Below are 13,827 nucleotides of genomic sequence, written 5' to 3' on the forward strand. Positions count from 1 at the left end.
TGATAAACCCAGGGTCTCTGCTGGGGAGGGCTTGCTGGGCTTAGGCAGAAGCCAGTTCCCATCTGCACTGCCCCAGAATGTGACTCTTCTCCTCAAGCCGACCAGAGGCTCTGGCCTGTGTTCCATGAATAACAGAGGGCTGCCAGCACCTCTTGCTGAACATCGGTGGCAGGGCTAAGGCTGTGGGGAGGGAAGTCTGTTCCCGGGGTTGGGGACTCCCTGTAAAATCCCAGCACTGAGGCTCCTCACTGCTCTGCTTCTGGGCTTGCAGCCTTCTGTCAGGTGTGTGTAGAGTTGGTGGGTGGGGCGTGCGAGTCTCTGTCACCGAGACTTAACCAGGATTCTCGATCTCCTGGCATGCCGAGACTCCCTCCTGAGCCTGTTCTCGCTCAGCCCTTCTCAAGTGCTCTGGAGAATTTGCTCAGCAATACATCCCAGGTGCCTGCACCCTCACTTCTGCTTCTCCCTGCTCTTCCTTCCCGTGCGCCCTCCAGACACGCAGCTTTGGCATGTTGCTCCAGCTTCACCGTCTCCCTGCTGTGCATCGCTTCCTATCTTGTCAGACTTTGCCCACCAGGCATTTGGTCCAGATCCCCTTCCTGTCTCTCACTGCCCCCAGAAAGGATCCGGACAGGTGACCTGGGGAGAAGTACTCATTCAAGCGGTATCCCCAAAACACTAGAATTAAAGTAACAAGTGAAACTGGCAAGACTTAGTCAGCAGCGACCCTGAAAAGGGAGGTTGGGCAGGTGCTGCAGAGAAGGTGCTCTCCGCCAGCAGGGACAGGGGTTGCTGGTGCCTGACTGGCTGAGTGGGCAGGAAGGAGAGGGGCGCTGAGGCCCGCTGAGCTATCCTGGCAGGGGGTGATTCTGAACTGGCTCCTGATCCGAATGGGGAGGCCACGGGGCTGCAAGTGGGGAAGAGGATGGCTGGCAGAGCTGTGCACAGGCTGGAGTCGAGAGCTAAGACCCAGAGAATCCTTGCTGTTGGGAGTGGGAGGTGGGCTGAGGTGAGAGGAGGTGAAGGCCGAGCTTTGAGCTGGCCGCACTATTGCGGGATGATGCGAGCAGACAGTGCTCGTGCTGGGAGACGTGGGAGGACAGTGCAGAGTTCGTGGCTGCCCACCAGCGTAGGGCCCAGTGTGGTATGGAAACAGCAGGACTCTGGATGTTGCTTGTGCTTAAAATTGAGCCTACCAAAATCGGTTCAGCCCTCGAGCCTGAGACACAGTATCTGTGAAGCCTGGGATGCTGCAGCTCTGGCCTCGGCTCTTCCCATCCCTGGCCCAAAGGGCTGCGGTGAATGAGCTTCCAGGTGAGCTTTCGCGACCTAAAAATCTCAGGCATCATGGCTGGGCTGCCATCTCCTCAGGGCTGTGTTCAGCACCCAGATTTGCATCCTCGTTCCCTGCGCTGCAGGGCTTGCACCCGGTCCTTACTCCCACTGTCCCTGTGTGCAGCCTCCTGCATAGGTGGGGGGAGCGGAGCTTGGCGGTGACTATACAGCTGCGCAGGCGCTGCCGAGCTGAGTAGAGACCAGTGCATGGGTAATCCCTCAGCCTCCAGCTGTCGGTGCAGGGCCGGGCTCAGGTGCCACTTCACCTTTGGGTCAGCTATCCTGCTGGCTGTCTTGCTCCCAGCTCTGCTTCCTCCTTGCCTGTGAAACCAGTGGGAAGGGGACTGTGGCTTTAAAAGAAGCCATCAGCGTTTCAGAGGTGGCCCGCCACTCTGGGCACTGTGCACAGTGCTTCCTGTTAGTGTGAAGGCTCTGCGCTGCCCAGGGCCTTGCTCTGCTCGGGAGCTGTTTGTTCAGGCTGATTGTGTTGGAAGCTGCCCTGGCGCGTAGACGAGGAAGTGCTGTGTTTCCAGGAACGCGGCCCTCACCTGGGGTGGGGGCTAGCCTGTGCTGTTACTGCCCATTGCTGGGGAGCCTCAGCCATGCTGCCTTAAGCCAAAGCAGCTTCTGCTAAGCCAGATATGACTGGCCAGTATCTCAGCAGCGAAACAGAACGGTGGCTGCTGTGCGGTGGCAGAGGGGCTGAAAGGAGTCCAGGAGAGCTGGCTGTATTTTAAAGAATCCTTATTGAAGTTGCAGGAACAAACCACACCGATGTGTAGAAAGAACGGTAAATATGGCAGGCAACCAGCTTGGCTTAACAGTGAAATCCTTGCTGATCTTGAACACAAAAAAGCTTACAAGAAGTGGAAGATTGGACAAATGACCAGGGAGGAGTATAAAAATATTGCTCAGGCATGCCGGAGTGAAATCAGGAAGGCCAAATCACGCCTGGAGTTGCAGCTAGTGTGGGATGTTAAAAGAACAGGAGTACTTGTGGCACCTTAGAGACTAACAAATGTATTTGAGCATAAGCTTTCGTGAGCTACAGCTCACTTCATCAGATGCATTCAGTGGAAAATACAGTGGGGAGATCTATATACATAGAGAGTATGAAACTATGGGTGTTACCATACACATTGTAACCAAAGTGATCACTTAAGGTGAGCTATTACCAGCAGGAGAGCGGGGGTCCTGCACTTAGGACGGAAGAATCCCATGCTCCGCTGCAGAGTAGGGACCGAATGGCTAGGCAGCAGTTCTGCAGAAAAGGATCTAGGGGTTACAGTGCACGAGAAGCTGGATATGAGTCAACAGTGTGCCCTTGTTGCCAAGAAGGCCAATGGCAATTGGGGCTGTATAAGTAGGGGCATTGCCAGCAGATCGAGGGATGTGATCCTTCCCCTCTATTTGGCATCGGTGAGGCCTCATTTGGAGTACTGTCCAGTTTTGGGCCCCACACTACAAGAAGGATGTGGAAAAATTGGAGAGTATCCAGCAGAGGGCAACAACAATGATTAGGGGGCTGGAGCACATGACTTATGAGGAGAGGCTGAGGGAACTGGCATTATTTAGTCTGCAGAAGAGAAGAACGAGGGGGGATTTGATAGTTGCTTTCAACTACCTGAAAGGGGGTTCCAAAGAGGATGGATCTAGGCTGTTCTCAGTGGTACCAGATGGCAGAGCCAAGGAGTAATGGTCACAAGTTGCAGTGGGAGAGGTTTAGGTTGGATATTAGGAAAAACTTTTTCACTAGGAGGGTGGTGAAGCACTGGAATGGGTTACCTAGGGAGGTGGTGGAATCTCCTTCTTTAGAGGTTTTTAAGGTCAGGCTTGACAAAGCCCTGGCTGGGATGATTTAGTTGGGGATTGGCCCTGCTTTGAGCAGGGGATTGGACTAGATGACCTCCTGAGGTCCCTTCCAACCCTGATACTCTATGAAAGGTGCAGGACCTCACGTTCTGACTGGTGGCACTGGGTACATGCAAGAGAAATCTTCTCTGTCCCATAACTGAGGAGCGCTATGTTCCATAGCGGTGAAGTGGGTCATTGAGAGGGCTTCTGGAGTTGCACCTGCCCTCCTCTCAGATCTGTGGCGTGATTTCCTGGCTTCCCTTGGAGACCAGGTGTCGTCCTTACTGGACTCTGAAAAAGAAAGAGAAGTCGGAGATCTGGGGCTCTCTGTTGGGTTGCACTCCCTTCTGCATTCCGTCTGTCTCTGGTGCTTCCCTGAATGCCTGGTGGACAGATCTCGCTCTAAGAACTGCAGTGAGCAAACAAGCCCAGTTCCAGCTCGTTCTGGTGACAATCTGCCTCCAGAGCCTTCCTGACAACTGCTCAGAGTTTGGCCCATTAGGGAGTAGAAGCAGATCTAATGGGAATGCAGCTGGAGCACAGCCAGCTGAGGATTGCAGGGCTGTGCTTTCCTCCTGTTTGGGATCTGGGCAGCCTGCTGGATAATGCCCAATAGAGCATCTCTCCGAACTCTCCAAGGGGTCAGTGGTCAACTTGTGTGCCTCAGTTTCCCTACTTGTACTGACTTGCCCAAGGTCATGCGAAGTCAATGGCGAAGCAGGGTCTAGAACCCTGTATGGAATGAGGTTTCTGGTTATACATAGGGGTCACTGGGTTCGGATTCGTCCTCTCACATAGCTGACTGCACCCCTCCAGTCCCCCCAGTACCAGTGGGGTTGTGGGGGATGCTGCGATTCCAGCTTTATCCGCCTTCCCCCTACTGGAGATGACCCCCTGCCTGGCCAGTGGGGCATCGGGGTCTTTGGTAGAGAAGGTGTCTGCTGGGCTGATCGGCGCAGTCTCAGACAGCTGGACTCCTGATGGAAGCAGCTGCTATAAAATGACTGGGCCATGCTGAGAGGTCCCCGTAAATCTACCCTCTGCCCCCTGGCTGGACCATAGCCCAGGGCTGCAGTCCCCCTGCTGCCACCCCCGTCTCCTCCTGATGTCACTGTTTTATATAGAGAAGCTGTTTCTAGCATCGTTAAGTTACAAGATCTGAGTGGCAGCTCTGGGCTTTGGTGGGTAATTCCTGGCTGTGGGCCTTGGGTGCTTCTAGGGCACTGGGGAGGCTGACAGGTTGGCTTTGGTAGCCCTAGTGGCAGATGTGTGGCAGGTTCCCGGCCAGACCATGTACTGTGAGAGGACTGCATAAGGAAACCTCAGGGCGCCTTCCTGCATTCCCAGAGCCGCCTCCATGTGGTGTGGCTTGGGTGGGGCAACTGGATCAGCTCCGCTGCAATCCACTGACGGCCACTTCCTTGATCTGAAGGAACCCCTGGGACCCTCCAGTCTGACCTAACACATGCCGAGAACTGCCCTGAATGAATTCCTGTCTGAACTGGTGTGGCTGTTGGAGATGCTTCCGATGCTGGTTAAAATCTGCCCATGATGGAGAATTCACCACACCTGTTGGTGGATCGTTCCAGTAGTTAGTTACTCTCGCTGTTTAAAAACTTGTGCCTTATTTTCCCATCTGAATTTGTCTAGCTTCAGCTTCCAGCCATTGGATTGTGTTATACCTTTCTCTGCTAGCCTGCAGAGCACACTGTCCAATATCTGTTCCCCATGTGGGTACTTCGACTGATCACGTCACCCTTATCCTTCTCTAAGCTAAACATGGAGCTCCTGGGATCTGTTGCTGTAAGGTGTCTTCTAACCCTGCAATCATTCTCAGGCTCTAAATTCATCTGGCTGAATAGCCCATTGGGTAGCTATCTCTGTGCCTCAGCCTGTTTCCTGGTAGCTAGAGAGCTCTACTGATTCTCCCCTTCATGGGGAAGCAGCCAGCTCCCTCATGATTTGGGCTTTGGTCCCAACTGAACACGTGCATCCAAAAACTACTGCAGGTTGTGGATGTTTGCCTCGGGTGGCAGCTGTGGTGGCTGCTGCTGCCCCTCAGGCCTGGCCTGGCATGTGGGTAGCAGGGGGTTTTGGATGGGAATGCACTGGCGGTGCTGGCATGGGAAGGTCTCTGTCACTGCTCCTGCCTGGCTCCAGCCACTGCCATTATGCTGCAACCTTGATTAATGGATCCCGCTTAGCCAAAGGATGTTCTGATGGACACGCTCCCTTGTTCCTCTTGCACAGAGCTACTGAATGTTGGCTGGCTCCTACAAGACAGTCTGGCTCAGCGGAGTCCTTTTTGATACACCATGCCCAGTTAACCTGTGGAACTCACTGCCACAAAATGTGGCCAATAGCTTAGATTCAGACAAGGACTGGACACTTGCCGCAATGAGTATCTACTATTGCAGTACACAGGGTAAGAGAGAAACCCTCATGCTAACTACTAACTGATGGAGGTTGGGAACAAACTTCCTGGGAGACAAATTATTCCTGAACTGCCAGCTGGTGGGTTTTTTGCACCTGCATCTGAAATAGCCGGAGCTAGCTGCTGTCTGACAGGGTATTGGCCTAGATGGGTCTAAGGTCTGATGTGCTGTGGCAATTCCTAGGCTCCTAAAAAAGGGTCACTGGGGCCCTTCACCTCCCGGCTCTGTCTCTGCGAAGGTGGGCATTGTGGTGGAAGCCAGCTGGCACTGCTGTCATGGGAGGAGCGGGGCTGATCATTTGAGCTCCCCCAAACAGTATGTCGTGTCAGAATTTAAAGGGAAGGGGTTAAAAAGCTCTGATACAGTACTATAAAATCCTCTTACCTGTAAAGAGTTAAGAAGCTCAGGTAACCTGGCTGGCACCTGACCAAAATGACCAATAAGGAGACAAGATACTTTCAAATCTGGGTGTGGGGGCGGGGTGGGGGAGGTTTTGTCTGTGTGATGCCTCTGCCCGGGGACAGATCAAGAAAGCAAGCAATTCAACTCCTATAGAATTAGTAAGTAATCTAGCTAGAAAGAGAGTTAGATTTTGCTTTTGTTTTTGACTTGTGAAATTTGCTGTGCTGGAGGGAATGTGTATTCCTGTTTTTGTGTCTTTTTGTAACTGAAGGTTTTGCCAAGAGGGATTCTCTATGTTGTGAATCTGACGGCCTGTGAGATTATCTTCCATTCTGATGTCACAGAGCTGCTGCTTTTACTTTTTTTTTTCTTTCTGATAAAGTTCTGTTTCTTTTAAGAGCCTGACTGATTTCTCTATAATCCTAAAACCCAGGGGTTTGGCCTGTGATTACTTTGTGACCAATTGGTTAGGATTATTCTCCAGCCTCCCCAGGAAAGGGGGTGTGAGGGCTTGAGGGAATATTTTGGGGGAATAGGAAATCCAAGTGGTCCTTTCCCTGATTCTTTGTTAAATCACTTGGTGGTGGCAGCGTACCCGCGCCCCCCCCCTGGGGGGGGAGGGGGAGCAAAAAGTTTGTGCCTTGGTGAAGTTTTACCCCAAGCTGGTAGAAATAAGCTTAGGGGGTCTTTCATGCAGATCCCCACATCTGTACCCTAGAGTTCAGAGTGGGGAGGAAGCCCTGACAATTGGTTTGGTGCACAAAGCTACAGTAGAGTCAGGCTTCCCCTTCCCTAGTGGGGAGACCCCTCCTGCAGCACTGCTGCCTCTCCTCCCTGGAGTGTGCCACCTCGTGCCCAGCAGCCCTAGCCCTGGCTCAGCACCAGGGCTGCAAGAAGGAAGCAGTGGAAAGCAGCAGCTTCCATATGCCTGACTGCCTTCCACTCTTCCTCTGTGTCCAGGTACTCAGCTGCTCTCTGACACTGCAGAGCTTGTGTGCAGGCTGGGAGGGTCAGTGTGCCCCAGGAGCCGAGGAAGGGCTCTGTTTTGTTTCATAATACAAAGCCCCAGCCTAGTCTGTGTTGTGGCTGAGTCTTGCTGGCTGGCTGAGTCCTGGGGAGGGCTGATCCTGATCTAGATGCTGCTTTGTCTTGCTGCTGATGTGGACTGTGAAACTGCAGCCATCCCCAGCCCCGGCTGCTGTCTCTGAACCTTTAAACTTTCCCCTGTGCTGCCCTGGGCAGCCACCCTTCCCCGGAGCTGCAGGGAGCCATTGAGGCTGAGGGGTTTGCATAGTAGCATGATTCCCTTGAAATCATTAATGAAGCCGTGGTGGCCTGAATTGAATTCCTGGGGTTTCCTGTTAGCTTTGCTCGGGGAGCCAGGAAGTGGCTCGTTATCTGCCCTGACACCCCCAAAATGCAGATTCCAGAGTCCCACATCCTGGGTGAAGAGGGCTCGAGTGGCTCTTTGGCCACTGCTCAGCTGGCTGCAAAACCAAAACCCTGTCCCTCTGGTTCCTGGCATGAAATGGCAGCTCCCTCGGATAGGCTGGGCTTTGCAGCAGCCAGGTCCCTCTCCCAAAGCTGAGACTGCATTCAGGAGCAGGGCTGAGGAGATGCAACTGCTTCAGTGGCTCTTCCAAGCCCTCAGCCCCTGCAGGCAGCCTGGCATCTCTGCTGGCATGCTGTGGCTGCTGCCTCAAAGATCCCAGAGTGTGTTGGAGCTGGGCTGATCATTCCCACAACGTCAGGGCTCCTAATGTGAACTGGTTCCTGGTGCTGCGGAAATTTTCCCCTGAGCTTCCCAAGCAACTCGAAGCCTTGACTGCGGCTGCCCCAAATTCAGAGTTTGATCCCCAGTCTGAGTGCTGGTGCAGGAGGGCAGGAGGGGTCTGGTTCTGTGTGTGCCTGAGGGTCACTCCATAGCGTGCTCTGAACTGTACAATGCCAATGTTGGCAAGATGCCGTAGCATCGGCCAGCATTGTGTCTGCATGCCCGTCCCATTGCCTCTGTCAGCTGCTAGCCCAGCCTGGCCAGAACGTGGAGCGGGATGTCAGCCCAAGCCCCTCATCCCAGTGCTCAGTCGGGGCCTGTGGTGCTTCCCACGCAGCTGGGGAGCCAGCCTCCGCCTCTGTGCCAGATTTCCTTCTGCTACTCTCCAGTCCCCTGCAGTGTGCCTCATTCGCTGCCCTGCCATGCTGTGTCACTGTGCTCTGTTCAAGCCGCTGCTGCCTATCGCCCAGAGGTGGCTGCTTTTGGAGTGAAGCAAGCCAGTGTGCGTCTGGCTAGTGCAGGGGTCAGCAACCTTTGAGAAGTGGCATGCCAAGTCTTCATTAATTTAAGGTTTCGTGTGCCAGTGATAAATTTTACATTTACAGCCCCCCCCCCTCCCCTCCTGATGGAACCCCAGGCTGGCAGCGGGCTGAGTGGTGCCGGCAGCCGGGACCCTGGCTGGCAAGGACCAGCAGCCGGAACCCCAGACTGACTCAGCCTGCTGCCCGTCTGGGGTCCCGTCTGTCACCCGCGTTGCTGGTCTGGGGTCCCGGCTGCCAGCCCCATTCATCCCACTGCTGGCCTGGATGGACAGGACCCCAGACTGGCTGAGCGCACTGAGGAGTTCTGGCCGCTGGCCCCGCACAGCCCTCTGCCGTCCCGGGGTTCCATCCATCCAGGCCGGGACCTTGGCTGGTAGCAGAGTGCAACTAACAATCAATTCGTGTGCTGCCTTTGGCCGCAGATTGCCGACTGGGCTAGTGAATCATTCTGGTGTGCCAGTTGCTGGGTGCCTGTTAGATTGCTGCACTTCTCTCTGTGGTTAGCCCCTGTGTTCATATCGGGCCCCACCTGGTCTCAGTGCCTGTGCTCCTTTGCCTTTCAGATCCAGCTGCGCTGCCAGAAGGGGATCCCGCCCTCCCTGCGGGGCCGGGCCTGGCAGTACCTTTCGGGGGGCAAGGTCAAGCTGGAACAGAATGCTGGCAGGTTTGACGTAAGCTGTTCTCGTTTTCTCCTTTTCCGATCTGATCTGCAGCTCCCCAGGGGTTAGTGGTGCTGCTGCAAAATGAGCCCAAAGGATGTGCCCATGTGGGACGCTGCTGGCGTCTTAGGTGGCCTCCCTAACTAGGATGACCTGCCTGTCGCCTGCAGCAGCAGGTCATGGCAGCTCTTGCTTTCACATTGCCCTTTGCACCACTGGGACTGGATCTCCGTCCAGCAGCTGAAGGGCCCACACCTACATGTGCTGCCCAGAGTGTTAGCAATTCAAGGTACAAACTACCCCCTCTGGGCCTTTGCACGGGTTTCCCCAACCTGTCTGAGCTTTCATTACAAGATTAAAACAGTCCCAGCCTGTCTGGTGTTGGCACCCTCCCTGAGGCTGAGGTGAGAGGCTTGGGGGCCAGTCTGAGTGGTGATATTTTGACTGGCTTGTTCTTCCTGGCTCCAATCCTGCCCTTTTGGTATCCTCTTCCATCTCCGCTCGCCCAGTTGCCACTGTGCAGGGCTGAGAAGCTGTGTCAATCTCCTGTTTAAACGCCTGGTGGCCGTGATCCAGTATCTAGCAGACACTAGCCCCAGTGCGAGCGTCCCATCTTGTATCGGTGCGTGGTCGGTCCCCCCTTTCTGCTGACGCGCTCAGGTAAGGAGGCAGAATGCCCATGCCTGACCTCACCGAGGCTGAGGGCTCTGTCAGCTCCACAGCTCAGTACTAAACGCTGGGCCCTGACACGTACGGCTGCACTTGAGGCAGGTGCTGCAGCAATGGGGCAGACGCTGTGGGATAGTGTCTGTTTCCGATCAGGTGGCCAGCTGCCCCCCTCTCCCAGAGCTTTCTGCACTTCTCCCCCCGTGGCCTGAAACACAGAGGGACAACCCCAGAATCAAGGCTTCGTAGTGCTAGTGTCTTGTGGCCATCACCCCGATCCCCCCCACTGCCCCAGCCTTCCCCAGATATAACGTCCTACTGGCACCTCCAGCAGCTGCTGCTCCAGCACCGTTAAAGTTAGGGGTTGCTTAGCATGCACAGTTGGAAATGAGGAGAGCCAGCACTAACTAGATCTATTTTTAGTACCCTCACCCATAGCAGCCCCAGTTGTGGCCCAGGACTGTGCCAGGTGCTGTATAGACACAGCCCCTAGGGGCCCTGCCCCAAAGAACTCGGTGTAACTAGCCACCCACAAGTGCTTCCCAGGCACTCCCTCTATGCAGTGAATTTTGCTTAGGAGAAGGACCTAACGAGCAAACAAGCCCCCTGCCCTCCTCTCCCCCCCCCCCTCGGAGAAGAAGTGTGGGAAGGGGATTTTTGGTCTCCCCTCCACTTCTTGCTGGGAGCTACTGCAGCAAAACTGAAAGCCAGGGCTCTTTACCCCCCTCCCACTCCATAATGCCAGCTGGCCTCCTGCTGGGCTGTGCTAATCCCTGGGTATGGATCACTTAACCCTGACCAGCTGGTGATAAACACATTCCAGGGGATTAGCACAGAAACCTGAATTGAATGGAGTGAAACAAAGGTCAGAGTTGCTGTAAACGAAACATGAGCCTCTGTACTCCACTCTGCAGCCCTGTCTGCTCTGGAGACTACCTATTGCTGGCAGGGGGCACCTGAGCTCGTTCAGCTGCCAGCCTGTGCTGGGTGACTCTTGTAGCATGGACAGGTGGGTGCTGCCGTAGAAGATGAGACCGATCCCTCTAGGTCAAGGCTGAGGTCCATATTTAAGGCTGGGGGGCAGGAGGGGGCACTTGCTGTGTGCTGTACTTGGGCTGAGGTTAGCTGGGACTTCATCCGCCCCCCATTCATCAGCTCAGGAGACCAAGTGCTGGGTCTAGGTCAGGGGTCTCAAACTCAAATGACCACGAGGGCCACATGAGGACTAGTACATTGGCCCGCATCACTGACCATCCCTGCTGCCCTGTCCCCGTCCCCACTCCACCCCTTCCATGAGGCCCTGCCCCCATTCCAACCCCTTCCCTGAAATTCCCGCCCCAACTCCGCCCCCCTCCCTGCCCCCAGGGGGTGCGGGGTGCGGCAGGGGGCTCAGGGCAGGGGGTCAGGGTGCAGGAGAGGTGCGGGGTGCAGCGGGGGCACAGGGCAGGGGGTTCGGCTGCAAGAGGGATTCGGGGGCGGGTCCGGCCCGGCATCACTGGGGGCAGGGCAGGCTCCCTGCGCCGCTCTGGGAAGTGGCTGGCACCTAAAGGATTGGGAGGGGGCACAAGGGTCCAGGTACCTCCCCTGAAGCTCCTATTGGCCAGGAATGGGGAGCCCCGGCCAATGGGAGCTTCGGGGGAGGTACCTGGCGGAGCTGCCAGGGCAACATGCAGACCCCTGTGCTCCCCCTACCCCCAGGTCCCGGCTGCTTCCCAGTGAGAGGGCAGGCAGGGAGGGAGCCTGCCTTGCTCCTGGTGTGTGCCGGGCCGAAGCAGCTCTCGGTAAATGCTGGAGGGGCAGGGGTGCTGCGGGGAGCTGGCAGGCCGCAGAAAATAACCCCGTGGGCCATGTGTTTGAGACCCCTGGTCTAGGTGCAGCCGTGGCTCCTGTGGCCACCTGCTTTGACAGGACAGATGAGCTCCAGCTAGCCTTGCGCAGAGGCCTTCTCTCAAGTTTCCCACTGCTGGTCTCCTCCAGTTCACCGGATTGGTGGCTCTGTTGGGGAATCCCTCGCCCATCACTAGGGAGTGGCGGCTGGTCTGATGACAAGAGGAGAAGTGTGGCAGCAGTGGGGATGCTGGTAGTGGGGGCCCAGGGGCTGACGAGTGCGGAGGAGCTCCCAAGTGGAGTGGATGCAGCCTGAGCTGGCTGTCCCAGGCTGGCCACACAGGGTAGCTCTTGTTTATGGCTCACCTGCTTGGAGCCATTCCCACAGCCCTTGGAGTCACAGCCCCGCGACCTGCCTGGGCCTGCATGTGGGACATGGCCCAAAGGAAGAGTTGATACCACAATTGGGAGTGAGAAATGCCAAACCTCACCTCCTCGTGGATTCAGGTTTCCGTAGCCTCCGTCTGACTCAGCCGCTGTCACCCACCCATACAGGCTGCAGGGGAGGGACCCAGGTGTCTGGGATGTGAGGTGCGGGGGAGTGAATGTGGATCTGAAACATTGTCCCACCCCAGCTCATGAGGGCTAGGGGAGCCTTTGGATTGTGCAGCTGGAATCTCTTGTCTCGTGGCTCCGCACAGGTGCAGGGCACTTGATCCTTGGGGTTCTTATCCTCCGACCCCATTTTGGGATGATCTAGGGAGACGGAAGCTGCTTCACCATAAGATGGAGCTCATTCAGGCCATGCTGTGAGCATTGACTGCAGGGCACCAGTAGCCTCTCCCTGCTGGGGCTGCACTCAGGAAGTTTCAGAACAGGCAGTCACCAAGGAATGTGGTATTGGTGGCTGGCGCTGAGATGAGCCATTGACCATGGGTCCTGGTGCACGCTGGCGGGTTGTAGCTGCACTAGGATTAGGGCTGGCAGGATTGAGTTTTTAGCACTGTATGATTTTGATGGATATTGGTGTTTGGTTTTGAGCATCTTTTTCAATGTTTATTGATTTTTAAATTTCACAGTTGCAGGGAATTATGGGAGCCTTAGACATTATTTAGTGACTGGCACTGAGATTCAGGAAGTTAAATTGTATAAACCAGTTAAAACACATTTGTCAACATCACATGTCAAAATATACAAAGTAAATACCCTTGATCAACAGATCACACCTGTTTGTACTATACAGTTGCGAGTCCATTTGTAACAAGCCTCATTCAAAAGTTGAAATCACTGGGTTTTTACTCTGTTCTCAAACAGCGTTTTTCTACTTGCCTAACTGTAAATTTCATCGTCATCCATGGAAACGTTTTTCATCAGCTTCATCCTTCCAAGCCAATCTGTGACCTCGTTGAGAGGTGAACGTGACGTTTGAGGCAAGTGGGTGGTGAGCTCCCCCAACATACTGTGGTTACTCATGTGCTCGCTCTCCTTCCTAGGAGCTGGATCTCTCGCTGGGGGACCCCAAGTGGCTGGATGTGATTGAGCGGGATCTCCACAGGCAGTTCCCATTCCACGAAATGTTTGTGTCTCGGGGAGGACACGGGTAAGTGCTCCCACTCTGTGGCATGTGACTTGGTTGTTTGCAGCATCCATAGGGCCTGGTAGCCGAGGCTCTGGGGTGACCGCAGCTGAGCCAGGTTACCTGCAGATCAGCTCATAGAGTCTTGTTTACTCCCTTCTCCAGTGTTGCATCTGCCTCTCCCGCAGCCAGCCCACCCTTGTGCTCAGACCCAGCAGCAATGGACGTGGTCAGAGTTTATGTGGGCCGGGCTCCCTCTGTTGTTCATCACCTGGTCCTGGTGGTCTGACTCCATGTTGGCATTCAGTCTTTGTGCAAGTCACGCTAAAGCCCCTGATGGGCCTGGTGAAGGGCCTTGCAAGAGGGACGCTACGGGGTGGAGGGATGTGGACACGTGATCAAACAGAGGCAGGGCGAGCTTGCTATTCACATGAAGTGTGGAGTGAAAGGGAGATGTGTACATAGCAATGGGAGAGGCCTCTCCCGGTGACCTGGTAACCAGGCATGTCCTGAGCTGTGTCCCTCTGTGCAGAGAACTACAGGCCTGGGCACATCGGCCAATAGAGCATGACTGAGTAGCTCCATCCCAGGTCTCCATCACACTAGTGCCAGGCTCCCAGGGCAAGGCAGGTTCTCCTTCTCCCATCTGGAGAGCCGCCTGAGTCAGCATCTCCAGCCAGATCAGCGAGGGCGGGAGTCGGAGGCTGGTTGTCAGCCCCTTGATGAAACGTGATTAACCTTGTTGAAGGGCTCCAGG

General features: G+C 55.2%; 1 protein-coding gene across 2 annotated transcripts in view; it reads left to right on the forward strand.

Moving 5' to 3' along the window:
- Window positions 1-13,827, forward strand: part of TBC1D10A (TBC1 domain family member 10A) — a 53,098-nt gene that overhangs the window by 24,699 nt on the left and 14,572 nt on the right. For both annotated transcript variants that reach the window (XM_078848910.1, XM_078848911.1), the window contains exons 3-4: window positions 8,906-9,013; window positions 12,988-13,094. In XM_078848910.1, the coding sequence (XP_078705036.1) occupies window positions 8,906-9,013; window positions 12,988-13,094 (215 nt within the window). The remainder of the gene's footprint in view (window positions 1-8,905; window positions 9,014-12,987; window positions 13,095-13,827) is intronic.

This window comes from Lepidochelys kempii, chromosome 15 (assembly GCF_965140285.1).
Source record: "Lepidochelys kempii isolate rLepKem1 chromosome 15, rLepKem1.hap1, whole genome shotgun sequence".
In the NCBI taxonomy this organism is placed as follows: domain Eukaryota; kingdom Metazoa; phylum Chordata; order Testudines; family Cheloniidae; genus Lepidochelys; species Lepidochelys kempii.